Source organism: Mesitornis unicolor, unplaced genomic scaffold, assembly GCF_000695765.1.
Source record: "Mesitornis unicolor isolate BGI_N332 unplaced genomic scaffold, ASM69576v1 scaffold19802, whole genome shotgun sequence".
Lineage (NCBI taxonomy): Eukaryota > Metazoa > Chordata > Aves > Mesitornithiformes > Mesitornithidae > Mesitornis > Mesitornis unicolor.
This window is the reverse complement of record NW_010171663.1, coordinates 221-11,784: the sequence shown is the minus strand read 5'-3', so window position 1 is coordinate 11,784 and position 11,564 is coordinate 221. Positions and strand designations below refer to the sequence as shown.

The 11,564-nt window shown below is 36.4% G+C and overlaps 1 protein-coding gene across 1 annotated transcript; it reads right to left on the bottom strand.

Moving 5' to 3' along the window:
- Positions 1–225: 225 nt before the first annotated feature.
- On the bottom strand, positions 226–6,707 carry LOC104537277 (anosmin-1-like). Its single transcript, XM_010180103.1, has 5 exons — positions 6,616–6,707; positions 4,376–4,538; positions 2,930–3,150; positions 1,171–1,312; positions 226–499 (listed from the first exon to the last, which is right to left on the bottom strand). Exons 1-5 carry the CDS (start codon positions 6,700–6,702, stop codon positions 441–443), a joined length of 672 nt encoding a protein of 223 aa, XP_010178405.1. The 5' UTR covers positions 6,703–6,707; the 3' UTR covers positions 226–440.
- Positions 6,708–11,564: the final 4,857 nt, after the last annotated feature.

The window sequence follows — 11,564 nt, the reverse complement described above, 5'->3', positions numbered from 1 at the left end:
CATTTAAACACACTGATGAGAAAATGGCCTCCAGTGCTCAAAAGTATGTATACATCACAGGACAACCGTGCAAAAATTAATATTGAAGTTGTTAAGAAAAAAAGCTGTATACACTGCACCATTTCAATCAACTTTAGACACAGAAATACGAAAACATAATGAAGACACTTTTGATTTTCTTACAGCTGTTGGGTTGGATGCAATCTTCAGTTTGTTGAATAGTGGTGGTACTGAAATGATACTTGCTGTATGCTTCATCCTGGCCTTGGTGCAAATACAATTCATCATGGCTAAACTACAGAGAAGTAGATACAGAGCACACAGGATGGTAACTTTCACTGGAAAACTGGGTTCATTTCTCCTACAGATGTGCCTTTTCCACACCTCCATTTGGGAGCTCAGTTTTTCTCTCAGTAATTTGTATAATCATCTGAAACAGTCTAATACTTCTCTGGGGGTGGCTTGTAGTGATGTGGATGATGTTGCTTCAGATGAGGTCCTAAACAAAAGAATAGGAAAATATGCACATATCAAACCCTGAATATATAACACCATCATTTATCTGTACTGAAAAGTCTTCATGAGGCCTTCAGCTTGTAAGAGAACTTCCTGTGCCAACAGCTATGTGCATGTTCAGTCCAGACAACTTTAGTGACTGTGAAAGGACAAAAAGATTCAAGCCAATGAATCTCAGACTAATTCATTGTATTTTCTGTTGAGTTTCGCAACATTGAGGTGTACTTTTCAGAAACATATAAAATGCTGGAAATGGACATTAAGAGGTCTGCACTGCTTTAGAAATATGGCCATACTCTAGCCATGATGGACTAAATGCGCCCAGAAAAATCTAATCTTGAAAGATAAGCAATCACAGGTCTGGGCAGTATGTGGAGGACAGATCATCTTTGAATCCCAAGTGCAATAGGCATAAGCCAAAGAGCGGTGGTGGAATGAAAGATAAATGTCAGATCACAGCAACTGAGTGAAAGACTGCATTTGCTTCCATCATTGCTCATGGTTAGTTATGTCGGAAAAAAAAAATTCATTCATCTTAAATTAATGGAATGCTACTGGAACCAATAAAGGCTTAAGGCTCAAGCTAACTGTTCACAGGTAGAGGACTGAAGTTCTATAACATGTAACCACATGTCAAAATGGGGTACTACTTACTGTGGGGTGAAAATGGAGGAAGATCGGGTGTTCGGAATGACTTTACTGTAGCTGGTCCTTCCCCACCAGTTGTCAGCACTTGAACTTCCAGGCGATACAGCATTGATGGCCTCAGATTGGGCACGGTAAGTACATAATGATCCTAAAGATAAAAAAAATCACATTAATTCTCTTGAAATCTAAAAAAACCCTATTGTTTTACTCACACAAAGCAGTGGTTTAAACAGGTTCTGTCACTCTGAGCATCCACAAATTATTTTCTTAGAATTCTGCTAAAAAAGATTTAACATGCATCGCTCTGTTGAGAGGGTTTGTTTTGAATCTTTTGCCTGCCCTTGGCTTTGAGCATACTTTTTTACCATAATGTTATGGTTCCATGTGTAAGAGGTCCAAGTTGTTTCTTAGTGCTCTAAAAATGCATGATGTGCTCATTGTTAAAAAAAAAATAAATTAAATTCCTAATCAAATCAAGCATAACACAATGCAAAGGAGTGTTTTAAATAAAACTTCATAGATATTTCAAACCTAACTGGACCAAAAAGCTTAAAAAAAGGAATAGAAATTCTGAATAAAACATGTGCCTTCTCCTAAAAATCAAGGATGAAAACTGAAGTGAAACATAACATCTCATGGTCTGCTACTTTGCATTTCATTGCACTAAAGTGGCTGTTTGCAGCCAAAGGTCTGTGACTAAGTCACCACTTCAGATAATCTTGCAATGTAGCTTGCTGAAGAGACCAAAGCTGCATCTGCAGTGTGCTTCTGCTCTGGACTGTGGGTTGAGCTTTGAGTGAATTGGTGCAGATCACACCGAGTCTGTACTAAGCTGTAACAAAACAGCTCCACACACTGCGTGGCAGCTTGCCCCATAGTTTTAGAGCATGGGTGTCCCAGTCTTAGGGCAGTATGCTAGGAATTAAGACAGAATGGTGAGAACCTTGCCTTGGATTTGTGAAAAACATGTTGAATGTACGATGTGTCCAACAAAACATTTTATGCATTCTTTGATGAAACTAATGTAAAAAGATTTTCAACCAGCTCTGCTTTAGACACCTTGATCCACATACCTGAAGCAAATGGAAAAACTCCCAGCATTGCTAGCTGACTTTGGATCAAGGCTAGCTGCTTAAGCCCTTTTGTTAACTTTGGTGGATCTAGAAACAGAGTCCGAATAAAGTGCTTTTTACCTGCCTTTACCAGACAAGGAACCAAAATAAGAAAAGTCATCTTAATCAAATAGGGGAAAGAATTCAAATTGCTAATTCTCACACTTTCAATAAAAAAAGAAATCTAGTTGTCCTTTAGATAATTTGTCTGTCGGTCAATGGTGCATACTGACAAAGAGGGAAGTGCTTTTTATTTTTCTTAGAGTAACAAGTGGCTCAAAGGAAGAGAAAATTCTCTTAAAACCATTGACTTGGATGCCAAATAATTAGTAAAACTATAGTAACCGCCAAGTGGAACAGGCTGATCATCAAAAGAAAATAAAATCTATCACCACACAGATGATCTTTCCTCCAGGCATTTCTCAGACAATGGTTGCTAATTTGACAATCATGAACATTAAAATGTTTGATGTGTCATCAAGAAGAGTAACTGTGCTTTGTTTCTTCAGGAAAGAGGGAAAATTAAGCACTTCCTGCTCCAAGTTGCCTACAGAGCTATGTGTGACATCTGCATCACCACTAAACATTAAAAGCAGGCCACATACACACACAGTTATGAAGCAGCTAGCTAAGGAAAGTAACAAAAAACTTACTGCTGGCAGTATCTGCGACTGCGAAATGATACTGTTGGGTAAGCTGTTCTGCCGGCTTTCTGTGGTTACTTCTGCCCAAGTGACTTGAAACCCTGTCATGGGCTGGTGAAGGTCTGCCTTTGATATCTTCCAGGAAAAATGACCAGTGATGTTACCTTCCTGGACAATGAAAGACGCAGATAGATTCTCGGGTTTGGCCAATACTTTGGGTAGAACTGGCACTATAAATTTGAAAAGCAAAAAGATAAGCTAAACTTTGAGAGATAATGTTCAACAATGTTCATTTAGTTTCACAAGTCAAGGTCAGGGAGAGTTCTCTTTCTGGTGTTACCCAGGATTCTGTCAGCTTTCTAACACTGCATTTTCAGTGTTAACCAAAGTATAACTGATACAGTCCATTGGCATTTTAAACTTCAAATCCTGTCAGCTGTAGGCAACAGAAAGGAAAGCTTATGGCATGTAAAGCCATAATTGCCTTATTCATAGGCAACCATCTTGTTGCTCCTCTGCATTTCAGAATACCTGATCTCTGGTTTCCAATTTTGGGATCACAAGAAAACCCACAGGATAGCACAGCATTCCAAGACATAGGCAAAAAGTAAAATTCTTGCTCTAGAACTGCAGTACAAGTTAATAGGGGTACTCTGATTAGAGGAAACATATGTCAGAGTTTCAGTTGCCCAGGAATAAGGCTGTAACACTGGAAACTGTTAGGAGGGGTGGTCAGGAAGTGGCAATGGTGGCCGGCAGAACTCTGAGGAGTACCCTTGGGGACAGTAGGGACTCAAAGTGAGAGGGCCACCCTCTAGCTGAAGAGGGAGGCTTCCAGACTTGACTGTGAAAAGCCATGGCTGAACTGGCCTAGTGCTGACAGCAGCCATGCTTCAAGCGGGCAGCCGGACTAGCTCACACCAGAGGTCCTTACCAACCAACATCACCATGACTCTGCAATTTTCCATAACCTTTTAGCTATACCTACCATTGTGGCAATACTCTAAAAGGTATTAAAGTGCCTTTATTTGTTATTTGAGAGCAGAGTTAACCTAAACAAAATACAACTGAAAGAACAGCTTGCATCAGTAGCAAAACATTCAAAAGATAGGTCATGCCAGCATAATTATATTTACAGTTATCATCTGTCATTATAATGAATATAACTGGGAAACTGTTCCTCCTTACAAAAATAAAAACTGTGTAAAAACAAATGTCATCATATGTTTATAAACAGTCCGCTACAATTATCACTTAATTGACAAAACAGTCATGTGGTAGCCAAAATCTATATTGCTCTGTATTTTAGTTGATTTTTCACATAAGCATTAATCATATTTTTATTTGTTCCAAAACTTTCATTTCCTATTTTAGAATTGCTTTTAAAGACTTTTTTTTTTGGTGATTTTAAATGCCTTTGAAACTATTTGGCTACTTCTCAAGATCATTACTTACCTCCTTCAGCAGTGTGCTTGTGGTTTTTTTCTTTAAATGCAGAGCAAGGTGGGGTAACAAAGAAAATACTCTCAGCCTTAAAACGACCTTTAGATTTTGCAGGCAAAACAGTTACTTTGTATTTGCATGAAAACGACAGGTCCTTCAGAATCATGTAGTTTTCCTAGAAGGAAAACAAAAACATCACAAATAGATCTCTAGGAAAAAAAAAAGTGGGCAGAAGATTAAAAGTTTTCTACAATATTTTCCTGATATGCTTAACACATGCCAACATGGCTTTTACTCAGAGAACAAAGCAAACATTGCCCATGTTATGATTATTTTCAGTAGCAAAATATATCAGCATGGTATTTGGATATGTCCTTAAATTCTACAGACTTCCTTTGCTACCCTTCGTCAAAGCAACTGGCCTCTAACATTTAGAAGCCTCTTGGACATGGTGGCAATGGGGGTAGCAATGTGAGGATGTAAATGCTAACTGAATTAAAGAAATGTAAGAAAGCTGAGTTAAGCTGCTGTAAATGACAGGCTTCATCTACATTTAATTTTTAAAAAGTGCATTCAATGTCTAGCATGGCATTATGGATATTTTCTGCTTTAGTATTTTAACTGCTCTACCTTCTTATCAGGAAGAAAAGCTCCACTGCTGAACGACAAAGCATAATTCTCTATTTAAAAACAATGACTGGAGAAGAAAATTCTACACTAATTGTAAGTGTCCTGTTAAACTTTTACTGTTGTCTAAAATACTTTTGAAAATAGCAGCCTGAAAGCTTTAGTATAAATCATATATGAGAAAAAAAATGTTTGTTTTTTCTAGGAAAATGTCCAGCAATAACTTACTGGCTAAGGTCAAAAGTCTTTCACTGCCTTTTAGATCTTTACTTCCCTTCAGAATCACTTTCCAGCATACTTCAACATAGCTTGCTCTTTTTCTAATCCCAAGGTCATTTTCAATGGGACACAGAGATTGGGCTGAGAATGGACTTGACTCCTTGCCTTTCACCTGCTCTAATAAACTTGACTCTTGCTTAAAATTGTGACAGAACTATTTTTATTTATTGCCACAAGACCTAAATGCCCAACACCAGAAACCTAAGGCCTTTATCTACCTTGACCTATCATATTCAGTACCAAACCTTTTAAAGGCACCAACTTTCTTCTGTTTGCTTGTAATTATTTTCTTCCTCAAAAGAAACAGTTTTCCAAAGTAGATTGTATCAATTACCATAAAGTGATTGTGAGGACATAAATGAACTAATCCCACAATGCATGTGGGCAGATGTACAAGGAGTCTTTCCTGACCTCTAGTGGAAATAAACTTCTTAAACGTTAACTTTCTCCTTTCTTCAGTGTGAATAACGTGAAATATTGGGACTCATCATAACATTATGCCACGATCATTCTTTAATCCACCTGTAATATTTGCTTTGCTGACCCCATGAAGCAGTATATTTTACAAGCTAACAGTCTTCTGTATGAGAAATGATGTCTTTTGATTTACTCTACTTTTACATGCCATTAACTCCACTGAATTGATCAAGCAGTAAAGGTCAGGGTAAGAAGGAAAGGTGAATGGTGATTTCTTCCATTATCTATATCCCACTAAATCAATTGTGATACACCAATCACATTTCTGTGTTGTTCAAATAACAAGTTGCAGAGACAGATGACACTAAATTGCCAACAAATTGAGTACAAAGAACTGCTACTGCAATATATATTTGGGCTGACATGTACTTATATAGAGCTTTTCTCCTTATCTGATATCTGTCCGACTTTCAGATTTAATGTCTGGTATTTTTCACCTACGGTTCTTTTTTCTTATTCTATTATTCTCCTCAGGGTTGCCAAAACCAGCTGCATGTCTAAAAGAAAACCTAGTTTATTAATTACTATTATTACTGCTTAGTATTTGCACTGTGCTAATCCTACAGTACTAATTATAGATAAAATTCCATGTTCTATGTGCTATAAGTACTTAGCTAAGAAGTTTGTTTGTGTGCTCTTGTTTTTGGAGTAACACTGACAAAAAAAATACAGTTTTAGCCTAGTGTCAATTAAAAACCAAACCAAACCAAAACCAAAAACCCCCAAACAGTCCAGATGCACTATTAAAAAAAAGAAACACTCTTACGTATCCATGAAAAGTGGTATAAAGCTCAGTGTGCTATGTTACAGAACCATCCTTTCTCTTGCTGTTTAGAAGATACTCAGAGTCAAGCAGAATGGAGACTTACATAAGTCAGCTCAGTTACTTTCCCAAGTCCTTTGGTGTCGTTGTGCACACAGGACTCCAGAAACCAGTGGACTTGGAATTGACTCATGCTGATATCTGAATGATATAAAAAGAGAGGAAAAGACATATAATTATGCTTTCACCATTGCAACTTTTCTGGCTTCTCTGGATAAAAATAGAAGGAATTTTAAGTATTATAGTGCTGGCAGTTCCTTACTTGTTCTAAGTATCCTTCTTCAATAGAATAGAGAAAATATTACATAGTTACTTAATAGAAGCCTTTTATCAACTAATGGAGATAACTTTAAAAACAGTGAAATGGCATTTTCAGAGATGTGAGCAAATACTGCTTACATTTTTTTTTAAATCAAGCATTTAAATTAAGCATTTAAAAGAAATCTCAATGCTGCTGATTCTAAACATCCTGTAAATGATGGAAATTACTTTGTGTCAACTGCCTGTGACAGTTTATATTGTCAGAGCATTGCAATACTGCTGCCTGGCACTGCTTGAGAAATCCGTGCCTGAAGATATGTGAAAATGCCTGTAAATACCTGAGCTTTCTGTTTTCAGAATATATCATAAGACCTGTTCAGTATCAGTCCAAACAGAATTCTAGTCTTGTCTCTTAGGCGAAATACCAAAGCCTTGCATTTGCTCCCATTTAAATCAGTGACAACACTTGCCACAGTGTCAATAGTAAAAGCTTTCAACCAATTTCTCGCTCTTCTAGTTTCCTGTCTAATACTGATTGCATAAGGAAGCAATGCAAAGGAGAATAAAGAATTAAGACAACAGAAGAAAAACTCATCAGGTAGTGCACATACATCCTGTCATTTTTCTGGATTAGTTCTCCATCTTTATACAGGGGATGCAAAATTATGTCTGTTGTTATTGATTAGCTTGGTATGACATAGCCTCTAATGCCAAGTGCCTCATTGAGGATTTCAGGAAGGAAAAAAAAAATCTTTGATGCTTTAAGGGCTCATCTGGCATTGCTCATCTGCTATGAGCAATTTGGATCCAGAAGGGAAGGGTTGTATACTAAAGAGAAAATAAGTTGTATCTGAAACTAGCTCAAATAGTATTCTGGTTAAAAGACTGATTAGAAGCTCCTTGAAAAAGAATTTTGAAGCAGCTATCTTCATAACAACATGTAAGCTAATTATTTGTGGGATTTATTTGAAAAACCAACTTTATTTTTTTTCCAAAAATAAATCTATAAAGAAATAAATGGCTGCCTTGTGACTGTTCCCTATCATTTAAGTATAAAGAAATGGATGTGCTTTCACTTGCCTCTTAGTTGTTGGGCTTTCCCACTTAATGTGCCTATTGGATGAAGACACAAACTCACAATGCATTTGTAAGTAGGTTTCAGCTCATTTCGTTTCTTTCGGTTCACTCAATTATTGCCTATCCCCTGCTTGTGCCCCTCTTCTGGAACCCACAAACCAAATCCCAGGTTCTTGGGACCTGAAAACTTTGTTTTGCTATATTAACGATGTACACTGCCAATTAACCACAATGAATCTGTTATTGATTTTATATTATCTGATAATCACAATTTACTATTTTAAACCATCTGTAAGTAAGGTAGACTGCTCTTCATAAAGCTACAAATCAGCTATTTTCACTTATAATAACTTTCCCTAGAAATCCATAAATAAATCACACACTCTTTGGTAGAGATTATGCAAGCCAGTTAAGCCTTGCTATTATCCATACATCAAGAACTGGTGAAAGCACATACCTCAGGTAGGTCACTGAATATCACCACGTGGGCAACTGGGGAAATATAAATCCTAAACATCAAGAGCTTAAAGCAGCTCAGGATCCAGATATATCAGTGTAGAGGTTTACTAAGCCTCTGTTCAAAAATGTAATTAAACAGGTTGTAACCCAAGATATTTGGTACTTTCAGTTCCTGGCACAGCAGAATTCTGTTTCTCTCTGAATTGCTCTCAGGCAGTTCTTTTCTTCCTTCCTATTTCTCCTCTCCTGCATTAGCAAACCCTTAGTAACCCATTTGTAAACAGCTGAGGTTTCTGATAACCTCTCTATTAGAGCTAGAAAATTAGGAAGAGGTGAAAGAAAATTTCACTTCCTATAAATTTGGGTGGTAAACACAGGATAGTTTTTAATAAACATAACTTCATATTTTTTTATTTAAACAAAATTAACAAATCAATCTTATATTTGACACTGCTCACATCTGGTATTCTGGTAACTTATAGTGAAAAAACCAGGATTTTCTTTCTTTCTTTTCAGTGAGTATGTAGTTAGTTACTTCAAAAAGGTTTTTCCGTACATACGTAAAAGCACGTCAACTGCTATAAACTGGAATGCATCAGGACAGTACCAGCTAAGTTTATCCAAAATTTTTCATTAGAACAGGTTATTCTGACTTCCCTAAACTTTTATTTTGAAGACTAAAACTTCTTTCTCATCTCCATCTTTGTGATTGCTGTTATCTAAAATATTTGAACATTAGAATATTAACTGGTTTTTGTTAAAAAGAATGTAAAAACAATTTACAACAATAAAAACAATCTTCTTCTTTAAAAAAATCTATGCTGCCAGGGTCTAAAGCCTGAGTGATTTTGGTTGCAAACTAAATTATAACACGGAATTAGCTCGTACTCGAAACAGAAACATTAAAAATATTATGGAAAGGTGGGGCATTTTGCAATTAAATAAAGCTAGAAGCATGAAAAACTCAAAGTGTATGTACATATATGCCTATTAAATAACAAGACTGGTTTAGACATTATCTTTAATTTTTTTATAAGCAAAAGGAGACAAGATGTACGGAATGATCTGAAAAGCCACACAAGAGGCTTCAAAAATGAAAATAAGCATTTGTTTCACAGAGTTCCTTATAAAGCTCACAGCTCTAGAGTTTCATTTTTATGCAACACTATACATCTGATTTTGTGTTTATAGTGCATGCAAAAGAAAAGCTTCTCCCAGCCTTTGCTTCAGCAATGTACACTCTCCTAGTGAGATCACTACCATAATTATATTTAGATTTTTGCTTTCAGCTGTCCATTACAAACTCAGCGGTACGCACTGGACAAACTATCCAAGCTGCAGTCTACCTAAAAGTCAGCCACTACCACCAAAGCTGATGGTTCTGAATTAAGCCCAGCTGAAGTTAATCTATTGTAACCCACAGACACTTTTTTTTTCCTGAAAAGTTATTTGAATAGTTAACATTAACAGAATATCCAGTATCTAATGGGATTGATTTTGGCCAGTTTTATCAGAAAGCTCTGCTCTCTCTTCTAAAACAAGTACATAATACTGAACAGAAACTTCCAGACTACTTCAGTCTGGTTCTTTGATATTTCAGATGTCAAATAATAAAGCCTTTTTTGTCTATAACCATTCTCCTTCTTAATAGTTTGGAGCTTTTCTGATTCTGTACTTCAAATTTTAAGTCTTTACAAAGCTTTATAACTTCATTGTTCTCATGATTAGAAAGTATACCATTTAACACTAAAAAGACTGATGCCTGTACAAACAGCAAGCATTCATCTTTCCCAGAACTCAAAATATTTGCATAGAAACACTGAACTTGAAGGACATACTAAGTGCTAGCACTTATTCAAGGAGCTCTACGATTGTGAAATTAGTCAACATAATAACCATTTAAGTATGAACTCCATAAATGATTGTTGCAGCAGACAGCTTATTCAAACAATTATTCTCAAGTCTCTTTAAAAATAAAAAAAAAAATTAAAAGAATAAAAAGCAAACCAGAAAAATTAGTTTAAAAATTCCTGTACAGAATTTGACAGGAAGACATGACTTTCAGGTGCTCAAGCTAAAGATTTCCTGCTGTTTGAGACAATTGCACAAAAGGAATCCTCCTAAATAAACTAATAGCTAATGGTAATTATTTTGGCTATGAATTTTCAAGTAAATTTTCTGAAGTATAAAATGAGTTCCGAGCATTAAGAAAACATTCCTATACACACATCACATGAGCATGTTCTTAAAATTCCACTTATGCTTAGCAGTTTTCTGAACAATGCATTGAACTGTGTTGGACAGAAATCTTAAATAACTAGAAATGTATTGATCAGGGGATGCTCTAAAGCATGTTGAAGAGATACCTGTTTTGATTTCCTCTCTCCCAAATTTCATCCAAAAAAGCCTTTAAATCCACAGAAGTATCTCCTCCACAAAGCCATCTCTATATCAATTCTGTTTATGAAGATGTTCTTTATCAGATTTATCTTCTTTTTCCCCCCTCCCCAACTTAAACTTTTTAGTCCCATGTCAATTAAAATAAATAGACTTCAGATTTTTTGGAGAGAAATGCACATTTATTCTGTAGCTTTAAGCTGTAAAAGCAGCTCAAAATCCCATTGATGCCAATGCCAAATACATCTGTTTGCCACTTTGAAAAGTTCAGGTTTATATACACAACTGAAGCATATTAGATTGAAAAGTTTTGCTTAAAGTACTGCCACATACCCTAAGTCATGACTGCATGATGGTTAATTGGAATACCCTAGGCCAACATTCTACATTTGCTAAATCTCATCATTTCACCACAGAATTTGAAGCTCGAGACTCACTCAGAAAAACCACCCAACACAATGACAGGTAACTCTGCAACTTTTTCTTGCTGGAATTTCTGGTTTAAATAGTTGTACAGGATTTTTTAAAATAAACTAATGTCCTGGTTTGAGCTAAATAGAAGTAATTTTCTATTTAGTGTTTTCACTTCTCAGCTCAGTCTCTTCTAAGCAGTTGAACTTGCTGAAAACTAGCAGCATGGTTTTCCCAGGCAGTGTGAACTGATAAGCTCAAGGCCAAGTGTCTCACCATGGGTGCCGTGTCTGTGTCTACCAGGGGGAAGTGGACCCTAGGTATTCCATCCCACATACGTCATACTCGGTATAAAGCCGAGGGATCACGAGGGGCTCGACCCTTCTTCCA

Excerpts from the sequence above, each read along its gene's own strand:
- LOC104537277 (XM_010180103.1), bottom strand. The coding sequence starts at position 6,702 with ATGAGTCAATTCCAAGTCCACTGGTTTCTGGAGTCCTGTGTGCACAAC. Across the intron at positions 3,151-4,375 it reads CAAGCACACTGCTGAAGGAG|TGCCAGTTCTACCCAAAGTA; the intron begins GTAAGTAATGAT and ends TCAAATTTATAG. Across the intron at positions 500-1,170 it reads TCCTCCATTTTCACCCCACA|GACCTCATCTGAAGCAACAT; the intron begins GTAAGTAGTACC and ends TCTTTTGTTTAG.